This window comes from Mus caroli, chromosome 8 (genome assembly GCF_900094665.2).
Source record: "Mus caroli chromosome 8, CAROLI_EIJ_v1.1, whole genome shotgun sequence".
In the NCBI taxonomy this organism is placed as follows: Eukaryota; Metazoa; Chordata; class Mammalia; order Rodentia; family Muridae; genus Mus; species Mus caroli.
The window spans coordinates 82,938,368-82,955,519 of NC_034577.1; the positions used below are offsets into that span (position 1 = coordinate 82,938,368).

At 43.5% G+C, this 17,152-nt stretch overlaps 1 protein-coding gene across 2 annotated transcripts in view; it reads left to right on the forward strand.

Annotated features, from left to right (window-relative positions):
- The window catches only part of Fto (FTO alpha-ketoglutarate dependent dioxygenase), a 350,246-nt gene that overhangs the window by 78,481 nt on the left and 254,613 nt on the right, over nucleotides 1–17,152 (forward strand). For both annotated transcript variants that reach the window (XM_021171161.2, XM_021171162.2), the window contains exon 2: nucleotides 10,347–10,424. In XM_021171161.2, coding sequence (XP_021026820.1) covers nucleotides 10,347–10,424 — 78 coding nt within the window. The remainder of the gene's footprint in view (nucleotides 1–10,346; nucleotides 10,425–17,152) is intronic.

Consider the following 17,152-nt stretch of genomic DNA (forward strand, 5'->3'; position numbering starts at 1 on the left):
GTTTGGAGGCTGATTATGGGATGGATCTCTGGATATGGCAGGATGGTCCATCCTTTTGTCTCAGCTCCAAACTTTGTCTCTGTAACTCCTTCCTTGGTTTCTCCTTTATTTTTGTTTTCTCTACTTTTAACTTCCTTCTCTCATCACTGGCAACATGCTCCTGATAAAAAATGGACTTTATTCATGCCCAGTCTGTGTCTTCACTATCCTAAACCCTTGGAGGACAATTGGTGCTGTTGTTTCCTCCCTTTTCCCTCTCCCTGTACTGTGCTGCTGGTGGTCTCCAGGGCTCTTCTCGTGTCCTTTGCGTGCCTGTACCGTGAAGCGTTGCGCATGTGTGTGAACACACTGACCTCTTCTTTGTGCGTGTTATGTAAGAGCCCAGAGCCAGTTAATCCCATGCCACATTTCACTTTGGAAATTAAATATGTTGGCTTAAGACTAGTATGTTTGTAAAGCTGAAACACACTACAAAGAGAGAGCTTTGTAGTGGCTCCGGATTGGTTATCGTTGTGTGCTTTTAACTATGCTTGCTGCATAGTTCCCTCTCTGACTGTGCTCATTGACATGCCTTCAGACGGAAAGATAGCCTCCAAAGCCGAGATCCCAAGGACCAAATTTCAGCCTCGATTGAATTTTATGCATGGAGAAAGATACTCTGTAAATGGAGCCGTTGGCATCCCGGTGTGTGTGTGTAATGTAACTTGTGGATGGAGCTGTGATGAACTGCAACGTGAGCCGGGATCTTTGGACTGTTCAGAGAACACAAGCAAAGCCTTCCCCACTCTTGAGTGAGGTTGTTCTCCAAAAGCAACAAGTACGCCTTGTCTTTTGGGAAAGCTGTCCCGGAGCTGTAAAGCCTGTGGTTTATACTTTAGATGCCTCTGCACCCTCAGCCTAGAAACGCTTGACACTTCTCTTGGAATTTGAGGAAAGTTTCCTAACTTTGAAGTTAGAGGAGGCTCTCATTTCAGATTAGGCAGTTGTGAATTTTTTTTTTTTTTTTGCTCTCATTTCATGATGCCAGAAAAATCTTATATGGTCCCATATTTGGAGAATAGCAGAGGGCCTCAGAGCCACACGATCCTATCGTAGACAGCACATCAGCTGCTCACTCTAGAGCGCTGTGCTCCAAGCTTCCTGAGCTTCTAATAAGTTAAGCTAACTTCCCTCACTCCACCCCAGTCACACATACTCTTAATAGTATTTTAGTACTCAAAAATTGTGGTAAAATGCACATAAAATTGGTCATTTTAATGATGCAGCTCAGTGGTCCTAAACCCACTGACATTATGGTACACTCGTCTCATGCTGCCTCCCCACCGTCCCTCCCCACCCTCCTTCCCTTTGTCACATACGGATACTTCATGTGCACTGAGCCTCATGTGTGCTGAATAACTTCCACTTCTACTTTCCCTCACCTCCTAGTAACTATGACTATAAGTTTCTATCTTTCATCTTAAAATATTTATTTTATTATGTGTGGATGTTTTGCTGGTATGTATGTATGTATGTATATATGTGTACCATGTCCACATGGAAGCTGGAAGAGAGTGCTGGATCCTTTGTAACTAGAGTTACAGGCAGCTCTGAGCTACCATGTGTGTGCTAGAATTGAACATAGGTCCTCTGGAAGAGCAGTCAGTGCTTTTAACTACAGAGCCATCTGTCCAGTCCCAATTTTTTCAACGTTTTTACATTGGACCATTCTAGGTGCCCAGTACCATTGCAACTGTACAATATTTGACCCTTTGTGACTGGTTTACTTTCATTTAACATAATCTCTTCAAGATGCATATGTGCTGTAGAACCTATAAATGTATCCCTGTTTAAGGCTGAATAGTCTTGGTTGGTGTGTGCAAACTACAGTTTGCTTAGGACTCATGCATTATGGAGACTTGGGTGGCTTCTACTGTTGGCTGGGGGTTTTGGGTCCTTATCTTTACTTAAAGAGGGTAGAGTAAATAGTTTGCCAAGTTAATAAATATGAGTAAAATGGAGAAGGAGTTGCAGGAGATAGAATTCCAGATTTCATGGTTAGGCTGATGGTGCTGTTGACACAGGATTAGAAAGAAGAGAAATGAGTCCAGGAAAGTCCACGAAGGAGAAGGTTGGCTTTGATTTTGGTCTTGTTGAATCCCTGGTGTTGGTGAGGATTTTCAAGATCCATTTGTGGAGACAGTTTTAAGTGCAGGTTTGGGTCAGATGGGGTTGGGGCGGGGGGTGAGAGATCCTCTTACTAACCAACTCCTGCTTGAAAGACTTCTCTGCCATGACAGACAGTGAGCCCAAACCACCCCTGCCTTTCTTAGGTTGCTTTGCTTCGGTATTTTGGCTCAACAGTGAGCGAAGTAACTAATGCATTAGGATTATTCTTCATGGTAGAGCTGGAAACAAAAGCTCCAAAGCATCAGATGCACATATGGAAGTAAGATTAAAATGCATGCTAGTGAAGTCATGGAGTTCCAGTCTATGCTTCAGTCATGAAGTAGTTAGTGAACATAGAGAGAGCATATTGGCTTTCTGGAATCCTGTTTTATACCTGGAGCTTATGGGATAGTTATTAAATAAGTTATTTCTGTGGGTATTTCTCTCTAACTTTTTATCACTGCGGGACAAAACTACTGGTTGATGTAACTCACTGTAAGGAACTAAGGAATTTTTGTTGTTGTGAGGTAACATTGGGTCTCCTAGCAGTCAGTTGCTGTTACTCAAGGGGAGGCATCTTCTGTCTTACTACGCAGCCCCTGCTTTGGAAGCAGCAGAGGGGCCATGCAGGACTGGAGAGCAAAGGCTTGTTAAGTGGACAGGCACTGAGTTGCTTCTGATGACTTCACAGCAGCAACGTGTGCACCTGCTTTCCCATGGCAGGTTGTTTGATCTTGGTTTAATGGCTAAAGCTTTGTATAATTACAAAGAAATCCAAAATCCTACTGGTCTCAAGTGTGCCTGTTTGCAGTTGGACTGCTGGCAGGGACGTGCTAAGTTTGATTGTGCTAAACCCTGGCCAGACACATGGCAAAGTCGCATGGAGCTCTGACTCCTGACCTTTGATGGACTACCAAGGTGTATGATTTCAGGATGCTAAGTGCCCTGAACACAGCTGAGAGAACTTGGCTTTTTCTTCTGAACAGGAGGGATTTTTGCCTTTTGGAAATGTCAAAGAGTTTGTTATTAGGTCCTCAGAGCTAGGATGTCAGTAGAAAGGGCAGCAAGGGATTTCTAAACTCAGCAGTTGCTCTCGTTAACCTTGGTGGTTGGATTCACTTACAAAATCAAAGCCTGTGTGGTGGTGTGGGGCAGGGTCTCAGTAAGTAGCATCTCTGGTTTCAGCGGAAGAATCTGGAGCTAGCCTAAAGAACTTAGCATCGGCATGCAGTGCAGTAGTCAGGGCCACTGGAGAACTGTTTGGAGTCACTGGTCCTTAGGACTGGATCTTCCATTCTATCCTGTTACATGCACTGCTTTGATATTACTATCACTTCCTTCAGGTCTGTAAGCATCCCCCAAGGTCTAGCCATACCCAGGTACTCCTTAGCCATACTTCCCTTTGGCTTCGCTTCAGTTGCTTTTGCATTCACTTGGCAGTTTTCTTCAGGAGACCTTTTCTCATTTGAAACTTGGACTGTATTGTACATCCCCCCCAAATGGTGATTAGAGCTGAGAACTTTAAAAAGTTAAGTCAGTGGGACAAGTAAATTGGTTTTCAAGTTATGTGAAGAGCTCGTGCATGTTATTTTTGAATCTGTGGTTTTTGTTGAGTTTTTCCCCTTAAAAGAGAGGCCTTTGAGACTAAAAAATATTGCAGCTAACTTGGTTGAATGGAGGCCAAGTATTGCCGTCTTAAATAAGGAGAACATGGAAAGTGGCATGTTATCCAGCACGCATGAAGGTGGCTCTGCTGGAGACCTGGTCCTTCCCCTAGACAGCTGCTCAGCAAAAGGAGAGATGACAGAAGTCTCAGTGATTGAATTACATCGACTCTGAGTTCATTGTCTTTCCATAGTAACAATAGATAATAGAAGAGTTATTTAACCTGACTCAGAAAGGATGTAAATTGGAGCAGGAGAACTTGTTTTTCATTAGTCAATTTGCTAAAAATGTACAAGTTTGGTAATAACTGGTGTTTGATTCGATGAAGAAATGGGAGTTGTCCTGATGGACATGTGAATTGATACCAGGAGGGCAGTTTCACTGTATGAGTCAGAACCCTTCAAAGTCCTGTGAGTCACTGTAACCTGGGTAATCTCCTGCTAAGAATCTTTATCCTGAAGAATTCTGTGCCTTCCTGCATCACAGTATGTGCATGCCCTTTGCCCCAAAACCACAGAGATAGCAGGAATGAGACATTAAAGGAACTCGAGAAGACAAGTCGTAGCTGGGTTTGCAGACAAGATGGCATTACACACTGGAAGGACCTGAACAGAAAGGGTAATCAGCTAGGTTAAAGCCTCCATCCTACAGAGGGTCTGGATGTTGAGACAGAAAGTAGAATTTAAGAAAGTCAGGAATACAGGTTTACCACTGCAGACGAGCATGGAAGTAACTAACACCCCGCCCCCCCCCCCCCCCCCCCAAACCAGGGTTTGCCGTGAAGGTTCACTTTTTGAAACGGAAATTGGTAGAAGTCCCGTGACCCCAGGAGAGCTGTAGTTTATTTTGATCTGTGGGTCTTAAGGAACAGAAGGGATATATGTGTGTGTGTGTGTGTGTGTGTGTGTGTGTGTGTGTGTGTAGAGAGAGAGAATGTAACAAATGTAACAGTGTGACAAAGAACATTAGAGTCCTTAAAGAAAAAAAAAAAAAGGAAGGAAGGAGGAGGAACAGACAGACGGATAGCAAAATAGAAGTAAACCTAAGCAGATAAGCACATCAGGGGGCTGGAAAGATGGCTCAGTGGTTAAAGAACACTGGTTGCCCTTCCAGTTTCTAGCACCCACAGAGTGACTCACCACCATCTGTAAGTCCACTTGCACGGCATCTAATGCCCTCTTCTGGCCTCCACAGGTACCAAGGATATACATGATGCACAGATATCCATGCAGGCAAAATACTCGTACATTTAAATTTTAAAAACCACATTAGGCTAATGAGATGAATCAATCAATGATATTTTTGCCCTGCAAACAAGAGGACCTGAGTGTACATACACACAAACACACGCACACATACACACACACAAGCCATCCTTGGCAGTGAACATCTATAATTCTAAAAAGCTGGGAGAGCAAAGATAAGAGTATCTCGGGGCTCACTGCTCAGCTTGTCTAGACAGATTGACAGGCCCAGGTCCACTGGTCAGATTGACAGGCCCAGGTCCACTGAGAGACCCTGACTCAAAATACAAGCTGAAGAACAATCACGGAAGGCAGATGCTGACCTCTGACCTCCACGTGCACATACATGCACACAGACATACAAACATGTACTTCACACTCACATGTTCAAAAATATTAAGCACATTTTAAAGATTAAAAGCATAATTCTATGGATCCACGGGACACACCTCTTGTTTCCATTTTATCTTGTATTTCGGGATATGTTCCACTGTATCTTTTGTATTCTACAGTTTCAACATAAATTGAAACCTCTCCACCTAGCTTTCAGATTTCCTGCCCTTTCTCTTTTGAACCTTTTGTCTCTTTAAGCTAAATTCTATGAGATTTCTTAGTACTCTCTCAACTCATCAATTTTCTTCGTAAATGTGTGGAGTCCACTGTTCATCCCACCTATGAATCTATTCTCTCAGGTCAGTGCGGTGGTTGCGCCTGTCATTCCAGCACCAGCAATGAGGCAGGAGTGTTGTAAGTTCAAAGTGAGACTCAACTACACAAGACCCTGTCCCAAGGTCAACGATTTCATTTCTATAACAGTGCTTTTCATTTCCAAAACTTGCAACTAGCTTTTTCTCATGTAGCTGGCATTTCAAAGTACTTACAAACATTTTAGATGCTTATTTTATTTTAAGAAGCTTAGCTTACTGGGTTGTTCTTTCCAATACCACAGCACTGTTTCTCAAGGTTCTAGCTCTTTATCAAATTGTTTGCCTATGTTACAGTTCCTTTCCTCTTCTAGGAGAAATAGGCACATCATCTCTGAGTTAACTGCACATAGCGGTAGTCACTTTCTTAATTCTTTGTCTGGCAGTTCTTCTAGATCACCGTCATTGGTGACTATTCCTATGGGATATAGTGCTTTGTAGGTGAGGTGTGTTGACTTGGGTTTTCTTGGTGACTGTTCCTATGGGATACAGTGCTTTGTACAGAACAGCTAGTTAAGCTCTAACACATACATGCACACACGCATAAACTTTCATGGAAATTGTATATGAATTTCTCCTGAATTTTATCCAGGTAAATTCGTATCTGGAGTTCTCAAGTAGGATTGATTTATGTTCTAAAGTTTAATTAGGTGGGTTCATATAGATTCCATTGTTGGTTTTTATGACTATTAAGCATGACTCTTCCAGACACTAATAAGTCAGAGTGTGTGGTTGCCAGGTGTGCTGTGGCCTTGCTACACGCTAGGCAGTGCTCTTACCCGCTGGCATGTGTTGCTTCCTGAGAAAGCAGCTCCAGATTATATCTCCAGGAACTAGCCCTGGAACTCAGGGTTTGACTCACCGTCTGTGGTCTAGAACACACCGCGCCTCACCTGCTTCCCACTTGCCTACAATCTGCATAGTTTACAAAGTGCAGTATTTACTAATGTGTATGCTTGATTTTACTTCATAGCTGCATTACAATAAGAGAACTGAGGTTGGAAGAGATGGAGGAATCTATATGCTTCCGGAAGTTGCAATCTGTGCCCTGAAATCTGCTTGTATTGTTTGTTTTTCACAGTGCTGCGTCTTCATTGAGTATGGGGGTGGCAATAGCGACTTTTTCAATACTGAAGTGTCTTTTTGTCTTTAGGATATGGTATATTAAGCAGTGTATGCTTTTACTCTCTTTGGCTCAGCTGTTTCCTAATTTTTGAGAGGCTTCTTCCTACTCGTTCAAACCTTCCTTAAGGTCCAGGCCAGTTTCCTACTGGCTTTAAACCCTTGTAAGATCCGTCGCATTTCTTCATTTGTTGTTTGTTAATTTAATAGAATTAAATTTGTATTATCCAGTTCAAAATATCATTCATAATTTAAAAACTATTAACAGGGACTGCAGGGTGTGCTGGAGTACCTCTAATCCCAGCACTCGAGAGGCTGAGGCAGAAGGGGACCTTGGATTTGAGGTGAGCCTGGACACATAGCAAGTTCCAGGCTAGCCTGGCCTATTGTCAAAACAAGCAAACCACACACACACACACACACACACACACACACACACACACCCCTGGGATATGGTGCTAAGAGTTGTCAGCAGCTGCATCTAATGGGCTGAAGAGAGAGGTGGAACAAGAAACATACTCCACTCATGTGTCATGACTTAAAAACCAGTTGATCTTTTTAGGTGATTTCCATCAGAATCTCAAACCGTGTCTTAGGCAAGATCTGTGAGCTCAGGCAGCTCAGCTTACCTAGCAAAGTGGAAGCAGAGGCCTACAGTTTCCAACATGCGACATTTCGTCTTTTTGAGTTGCAGCTTTTTAAATGTGAGGTAGTAGTAGGCTGTTGGTAGCACAGGAGGGCTGGGAGGGCTTTTCTGTGACTCTCCTATCAGGTGGGAGAGTCAGGCTCTGAGCCCTTTCTAGCTATGTGGCATTTGTCACAGGTGTGACAGCCGCGAAGCTGGTAGGTAGGTCCCAGCTTTGTGGATTCATCGAGGCACTATTGCTGGCCAAAGATGCTGATTCAGTGTGAGCCCCTCTGCCTTCAGCCTGTGTGCTCTCCTGTGCTGTGCTGACCGGCTAGCATTTGGCACAAAGGAACCCCAGATCTGGATTGCTCTCCTCACTCCAGTGTGTTTGGCTGTGAGTGTTCCCCAACAAATGCTTCATTGCACATGGACAGGAGGATGTCTTTCCTGAAACAAGCCCTGAAGCATAAGTTTGTGGTTTTGTATTGGATGCCATGTTAATAATCAATAGGTAATACGTTTGAATAGGTGGTAGATAGTTATGGTCAATAGGTAGTTCACAGTGTTGAAGATGCTAGAAGCAAAATTCCTGCAGAGTAAGACAATGCTCGTCTTTCTGCATAGTAGGAGCATTTTTGAGTAATGTCATCATTGGACACAGCCTTTCAGGTGTAATGCCTTATGCATGTTTGATGGTCTACACATCAGCTGAGCTAAAAATGTTTGTTTATATAATAATTTAGTAGATGCATTAATCACAAACAGTTTCATCCTCCACTGATGCCTGTGGGCCTGTGAGGTAGCTCTCTTGATCTTTAGACTTATCTTAAATGAAGTATGGAATTTCTCTTGGAAATACATACCATATACATGGCTTAGGCTTAATGGTAGACTCTTGTGGAGAGATTTTTAAGGTGGTATTTGTAAGGTGGAACGTCTGAATTATTCAGTATTTAATTTTTTCGTGGCATTTATAAATATTGTAGTGCTTTGTGTTTATAAAACGCCCTAAGAACTAGTTGAAAGATCACAGGGAAGTGCAGGCTTTCCTGGGCTTCAAATGAAAATTGAATGTAGGTTTTGGTTAAGGTAGTGGAAGTGCACATAAATGTGAGAGTGTATATTCATGGGAATATCATTAGTTCTTTTTATATCTATGACAGTGGCTGCTGCTGAAAGAAGATAAAACATTAGCCAATTAGGGAATTAAATGACTTGTGCTATGCTGCTATTATAGCTCCTTCCTAATGGTCAGTGACCACACCTTATTTAGAAAGTCATTCAGCATTATGAGTAGGAAAATAGCATCAAAATGGAAGACTGATTAGATAAATAGAATTGTGTGCAAAATAGAACATACTGTTTTGTTTCTTGTGTGTGTACTAGTTGTTAAATTTCTAGTCCCTTTTGGTTACTTACTTTGGATGACAATGTAAAAGGTCTAGGGTTTCAGAGGTGCTTGCTCTGTACTGCTGTGATCATGGTAGGTTGTGAGTGAAGGCTGATTTCCTGGGGTGGAGAGGTTGATACTCTGGGCTACCATGTCTGTTTGGGTGGGTGGTGCACAGTATAGGTCATCTAGAGTTGGTGGGGAACAAGACCATTTGGATGTGCTGATCTCTACCTCTCCGGTAGGCCCACACTGGTCCAGAGCCATATACCTTCCTGTTCTTAGTGAGCCATCGCTTCCTAACAACGGCCCTAGTGATCTGCTTTAAAGGTTCCGATATTATATGAAAACTACTTTCTGCTGTTTTTTCTTCCAGATAACTAGTATGAACAGGTGTGAGTGTGTGTGTGTGTGTGTGTGTGTTACACTCATATATGCCGTGTATATGTTACATGTAAACACAGGCTCTATAGATGCCTAAATATAAGGTTAAGCAATGTAAAGTCTCCTTGTTGCAATTACTTGTTCAAATAGTTGATTCTGTTTGAAGAGGATGCTAGATGGATCCTCTTGCTAGATGGATACTTACAAAATGCTAGATGGATCCTCTTGCTAGATGGATACTTACAAAATGCTAGATGGATCCTCTTGCTAGATGGATACTTACAAAATGGTGCTTTATAAAATTGGAAAAGAAAGCAAAGAAGCTTAACATAAACTTGCTAATGTTTTAGAGATGAAAGATTACTTTTAAAAAGGCACTGTTTGGGGCTGAAGAGGTGGTTCAGCAATTACAGGCACTTCTCGTTCTTCCAGACGACTCAGGTTCAGTTCCCAGCACAGTCGTGGCAGCTTACAACCATCTGCAACTCCAGTTCCCGGAGGTCAGATCCAACTCTGACCTTCATGTGCACTGGCCAAGCATGTGGTGCGCATACAAACATGCAGACGAAACACTCACACATAAAACGAGATAACTTGGAAAAGGGAGCACTACTGGATGCGGACACGTTTAAATAAACGTTTACAGCAGGAGTGAGCATCCCAGGTACCCCAGTGTTCCAAGAGGAGATGGCTTTACTTTACTGGGTATTTCCAGGGGTGCTGTCACAGAACATTTAGCTGTCTCAGGTTGCGCGGACAGGAACGTTTATGCTGGAAGACATAATAAGATCAGTGTTAACTGATCCCAGGTCACTTAGGTCATGAGAAGACCCTGATGGCAAAGATGCAAGCGGACTGAGTGAGATTGCCTCAGGAACTGTGACAGTGAGTAGGATCATTTCTGATAGGCTGCTTTGTACATCTTATAATTAAAGACGTTTAAAAGCGTCTACCTTCAAGTTCATTAAGATTTTCGTGCGTGTTTTGTTGGAAGATAATATACTACTCTATACTTGAGGTCACTTTTTATTCAGTAATATGTAATTCTTATTTCTAACCAGAAACTGAGGCTCCTTGAGGAGCTTGAAGACACTTGGCTTCCTTACCTGACCCCCAAAGATGATGAGTTCTATCAGCAGGTAAGATGCTTTGCTACTTATTTATTTGTTTGTTTGTTTGTTACTATTTATTTATTTTACCAATTTCGCCTCTGTATTTGATCAGTGGAACTGCTAGGGTGCAAATTGCACTCAGGGGCCTGGTCCCAGGCCATGCAACGTCCCTAGAGCACATGCCTCCCTCCCTATCTGCTTTCTCTTTAAACTCTGTCTAGACAAAGCGCACTGTTTCCACTGCCCAGCACCTGCGCGTCTTCCTGCCTTTGTACACCTCTCTGCTCATGCAGGCTTTTTGTTTGTTTGTCTTGATTTTGTCCTGCATAGAATACAATTTTGTCCTCTTCTCCTGTCCCTGGTAACACCTGCATGTCCATTATAACCCTGACAATCGAGGCCACATACACATTTCCTCAGGAGGTGGCATTGTGAAAGAGAGGGATGATTTCAGAAATATCATATCCAGTAGTGATAGAGCTCTCTCATAGCTTATCTGGTCAGCCAGGTCATCTGCAGCGAACATGTATTTGTTTTACAACGCACAAAAAGAAATGTAAAAAGACAGTTTGAAGCAAGCAGAAGCAGTAAGCTCAGAGGACTTGGAGAGAAACCCATTGATCTTCTGGTACTCAGTTGTCTCCATGTAGCTTCCAGCCACTTCCAATTTTGTGTTGTGTAAGAACATGAAGAACTAAATGGGAAAGGTGATAGCCTGCTGTGCTTTGGCCTGCCACACACCAGGGACAGGAAACAAACAAATAAACAAACAAACAAACCCACCCAGATACAAACAGACAACCCCTGCAGGCTTCTTAGTGATCATGTTAAATATAGTTATCTGCTGATAAGCCTTGAGCTTCTGGAAAGCTTGTTCTATAGGCTGTGCTTGTATGTATGTATGCATGTATGTGTGTATGTATGTATGTGTGTATGCATGCATGTATGTATATATACATGTGTGTATGCATGCATGCTGTAAGTATGTACTTACAGATCCTGCTTCTTGGGTGGTCAAGCCCAAGAGTTCAGAGCTGACCTGCATCAACCAAAACAGAATAAAAGTAGAAGCAAAACAGGGACAAAAATGAACGGTTGAAGAAACTTACTCTTAAAGGGCGAACTGAAAGTACTTAAAATTAATAGGTAGCCCATATTGACCATCGTGGTGTGGTATCCTGCACATGAGCCCATGGTGACCTTCTACTATTGAGGCTGCTCCCCAGCATCCTTCCCAGTCTCCCTCATGTGTCTCCTCTTTCTGTCCTTGCATCATGCTCCCTTTTCCCATCTGTAGAGACTTTGCTCTGTTCTACAGCACTCGGTGAAATCATGTGTACTTTGTCTTACTGTGTTTGGCTGGTTTCATTCAAGTTAATATTCTCCAGTTCCATCCCTGTTGGTGTGTGTGATAGGATTTTCTCTCTTATGGTTATGTAATATCCTATTGTGTATATAATTGTGTATACATAGTTTTTGTGGGTTTTTTTTTCCCATTTTATAAATGACAGGAATGGATGGTTCAGGTCCAACATTTGAGTCCCTTACACAGCCTTTTTATAGGAATGTCAAACCAGCTTGTGGTAAAATTCTGATGTCACCCAGCTAGCATTCAGGCATGTTAGCTGTCTCAGCCTGGGCCAGGCACTGTGCTGTTTTGTGAATGCTCATATTCACAAAATATTGCCACACCAGTTTTAGTGATTTCCCCCACAAGTCACCGTCTCCCTCAAGTTTGAGGGAGCCAAGGCATGTTTTCCTGCTGTTTGAACCATCAGGAGAGAATGAGTTCATGGCTGAGCATCACAGCTGGAGGCCAGCCTCCCACTGACGTGGCTCTGAGGCTGGGCCCTTTCTGCTTCTCTCTGCTCCATGTTACAGCTGTAAACACCTGGAAAATGACTAGGAATCAGCAGTGTCAACAGTTGGAAGTAGGACAACAGAGGGAGTGTCTGATAGCTTGTCTCAGGACACAGGAAACACTCAGTGACATAGTGAGAAGACAGACTGTCCCGATCCCAGAGCATTCCCTTCAGTAGTGCTGGTCCCAGGTTGTCCTGTGTGCCCTTTCCTCCTGTGCCATTAGGACCAGAGCTGAGTCAGGGCATTGCATTGCATTGCATTAGCTCATTTAAATGCCACCAAGTCCCCCGTGGCAGCGGCTGTGCAGCTCACTTTGGAGCCGAGGACACTGGGGCACAGAGAGGGTTACAGCCTTTTTGAGCTTTAACAGCAGGAAGTCTAAGGACCAGGCCTCATCCCTGGCTCTGTGGAGCTCTCTGGTTAATCTCTGCTGCTTCCGTCTTTTCCTGCATCTGTTAGTCCTTCTGAGACAGTTTGCCCTTTTTCCAGTGCCCACTAACTCTTCCCATGTTTGCTTATCTGTGATGCCCACAAGCCCTCAGTCCTGATTGTGTCCTAGAAGGTTCTACCTGAAAATTTCCCACTAACACCCACCTCAATACGATCCATATTAGGTGATCGTGTGCTCTGTAGCCTCCCCATTGAGGCCCTGCAGTGCTGTGGGAGTTAAAGATAAAGTTGTGTGGGGTGACCAAAGGTCCCTGCTTTCTTTGACCTTCCTTGTGTGGGAGGACCTTCACAAGCCATGTGACTAGGTCAGGTGGGAAGCCCTGGGTCTAAGGAAGGCCAAAGGGTTCAGAGGTCAAATGGTGACCCAGTTAGGAGGAACTTGCCCAGGAATAGGAAGAGGAGACAAAAAGGCTTAGTGCATGCCCGTCACAGGCCACGACTTCCATTTTATTAGGGACCCATGCTCTTCAGCACTGGCTCATCTTTTGTGCCTAGTGGGGTCCCCTGATCCTGTTCTTCAGGTTAGGAATCTTACTATCTTCAACTGCTCCTCATTGCTTCTGTTGCCATCAGGTTCTGGCAATTTTACTTCTCCAGAATGTCTCAGATTCCTGCCATTGCCAGTATACTTTTTTTTTTTTCATATATGTGAGAATACTGTCACTGTCTTCAGACATACCAGAAGAGGGCATCAGATCCCCATTACAGATGGTTGTGAGCCACTATGTGGTTGCTGGGAATTGAACCCAGGACCTCTAGAAGAGCAGTCGGTGTTCTTAACCTCTGAGCCATCTCTCCTGCCCCCCATTGCCAGTATACTTAAAGGCCATGCTTATCTCCCATCTGTAGCTTTCTGTCTTATCCAGGTAGGTGCCCTCCAGTGCCACCAGAACTGCACTCTTAGAAATGTGTCCATGTGTCCCTCCTTGCTTTGTTTACTTTGCTGAGTCCCCCTCGTTTCTGAGGTAAAGTACAAACTCAGTGTGTCCACTTAACATTCACAAAGCTACCGGTAGGTAGACCCAGCCCTCTGGCCAGCCTCTTATCCCTCACCTACTGTGGATCTGACAGACACCAGTGTCTGAGAGCACCTTGCTGTACTTTGACCCTGCCTGCCCTTCTTCTACCTTGTGTCTGCCTCTACCCTCCTCCCCTCCACTGTCTGTTTACCCTAAGAAAAATGCCCTTATGTAAATACTGTATATTCTGTTAATGTCCCAGGAAATCCCACTGGTAAGGTGTCTCGTGACTGCTTTCTGTCCCTGCCGATTGCCCTGGGACCAAAGCTGCGGCGTTCTTGCTGTAGCCATGTTCCTGCTGCAGCTGCCTCCCAGCTTCTCCACTCTTCCTTTGCTTCAACAGAATATCCCAAGACATCTTAAGATGGTTTCCGTGCTTTTATTTTGCCTGAGTGTGTACATGTGTGGTGCCACTGTGCACATATGGAGGTCAGAGGACAATTTGTGGGAGTTGGTTCTCTCCTTATAATGCGGGTCATCAGGATTGGTGGCAAGTGCCTTTTCCCACTGAGCCAACACTTCCTCCTCCCCCCTGCCCCAAGTGAGGGTTTTTCCAGGTTTTCCTCTCCAACTCTCCTCTCATCCTATAACTGTGTACTTGGCCTTCTGCAGTGGGACTCCTTCACTTTCCATCCTGTCTATGCAGGTAAAATACGAGATACTATCTGTAGGCCCTAACTTACTTTTATCAACATATTTATGGATGTTATCCAATGTCTGGTGCATAACTAGCACTAGCTGGATGTGAAGCACACACACACACAATAGCATGGGCTGTTAAGTAAATGACTGCATGAACCCACGCCCCACCACTAGCAGAGCATCAGTTTGGTTCCACCCACCTGGTAGTAACAGCCATGGCAGATCCTCCATGGGGCTTCAGAACCGCACTTCCCCTGGGCTCTGCATGGCATGATCCAGCTGGAGGCGCAGCCAAATGCCTGGCCTTTTAGTATTGGGATGATTGTCAATAAAAATTAGGTAGACAACATTATGAAGGACAGTGTGTGTGATGCTCAGAATGCAAGCATGAGGTGTTAGCAGCAGAGCCTGTGATAACAGGGTATAGATGGATTCTCATTGGCCCTGGCCACGGACATAGTCAGGAGAAGATGTTTCTCAGGCAGCTTACAGGTAGTAAGTTGTGTTCTCTCAGTTGAAGATAGGGTTCTATTGGGCCTCATTTGACCGACCTCCTGTAAACAAGTGGGTTACTCACTCAGTACTGTGCCTGTCTTCTCAGAATGATGAAAGTCCTTCAGACCATACCTTGGTAGGAAGGAAAGATGGAATTTATATGTAGTGCAACAGGATGGGCAAGATGAAGTCTCCCTGGAGAGCCAGCGTTGCAGACCTTCCAGTCCATTGATTAGAGCCAGCATATTGGCCCATTATGGCCGACATTCCTTTCCAAATACTAAACTAAACATCATCTTCTATGCCCTAGAAGTAAGTGTTCATGGGCCTCAAGAAATATAGAGTGCAAGCAAACCAGCGATAGTGTAATTTCACGACTGTGTACTCCCTGGAAAAACTTTAACAGGATTAATCAAAAAAATTACACTAACATATTTGAAAGTCTGCCAACAGCTGTTCCAAATTACTGTGTGCTATCTGATGTTGCTCATGTACCTGTCTAAACGGAACGTGAACCCGCTCGTCTGACAGGATGAACTCAGATTATTTAATGTTCATCTCTTCTCCAAAGTTCCTCGCTGTTCTTTCTAAAGACAGTCCTTAACTAATGTCTGTAGCTGTTCTGTGCATCAGGTCCTAGTTTAACCAGGACATGTCGGGTAGGCATTTTCTCCCATTCATCTTGTGTGAGGCTGTGGCAGAGAGAGCCTGCTATCATTCCTCGTTCTTTCTCGTTGTGGGGAAGTACATCAGGTTCACACAGAGGCAGGCATTCTGAGGATGGCTGACGACCCAGAAGCATCTTATCATACCATCAAGAATAATTTCCTGGCAAATGGAAGAATTGCCATGAAAAAAAATTAGATTAAAATAGTCTTTTGCTGATTTCTTTTTGACTCAAAGTAGTTTCCATGTATTTTAGAAAATCATGAAAATCAATAAAAAAAAAAACCTAAAATATATGAAGTACATGCGGGGGTGGGAGTGGGGGTGGGGGGCAAGGGGAGAGGGCAGCAGCATTTACAACTTTTGACCATGTTTTTCTTGAGTCTATTTTTCTGTACTTATGTGCTTTTTAAAAATAATTTAAAAACAGTAAGCTCTTGTTAGCACTGTATATTTTATTTTTCAATTAAAAGAATTTTAAGATTATTTTACATCATTTTTCCTTTTCTTTTCTCCCTCCAAACCCTGTGATATACCACCTACCTCTGCCCTCTATCAAATTCATGGCCTCTTTTTCTTGAATTGTTATTATGTGTATATATGCATCACACATATATAGCTAGCCTCTTACTAAGAATATTCTATTTTTACCATATAGGTTACAAATATTTTCTTCAATTAGGACTTAGTTATTGTGTGCTTCATTTTGTACAAACATTTGAAAAACATACATTCAAATTCACTAATCCTTTAAAAAGTCTTTGACACATTCTATAATATGAATAGCACAACATATATCTGTACAAGTAAATGATCTGTTGTTAGTTGTATAAACAGAATAGTTGTAGAACCTTTTCAGTCCTCCCCACAGTTCTCGTCAGTCCTTCTCAACCATTTCTTCTCCATGCCTTTGCCATTCAGTCCTTTCCCCAACACATCCCAGAGTTACACCTAAACCTTCTTATTAGTATTACTATTACTATCATTATTATTATTATTTCCATCTGCCTCCTCCTCCTTTCTCTTCTCCCTGTTTTGAGACAAGATATGGTTCCAGAATGTTCTCTGCATATGGGTGTGTGTTGCTGTCTTCCTGGGCTGTGTAGATAAAAAAGTGTGACATTGTCTCCATTTTCCAGTTGGGGTAAGTGAAGCAGAGCACTGGTAAGCTCTGAAGGGATCTCTGGCAGTGTCAGTGACAGTCCAGCAACGTGCCAGTGCTCTTGTCACATCAAACTTGTGATCATCCGGCTCACCGAGAGCCAGGGCACTTACTCTCCTTACTCAGTGAGTTCCTTTCTCACTCAGTCAGACTCCATGAGTGTGTTCTGCTTTTCTCTACTTCCTGTAGAATCTTGCAGGACTGCCCTCTCCCCATGCTATAAATGAGCCAGAATAGGCTAGGTTATGCTGTAGTAATAACAGTCTGTTGCTTGAAGACCTGAGGTTGGATTTCTAGTCCTCATGTGGGTGGCCAGGAGCTGTGGTGCACATTGGTGCTATTGGTCTGACATCCAATGCTGGTGTGATGGTTTGTATATCCTTGGACCAGGGAGTGGCATCATCTTAAGGTGTGGCCTTGTTGGAATAGGTGTGACCTGGTTGGAATGGGTGTGTCAC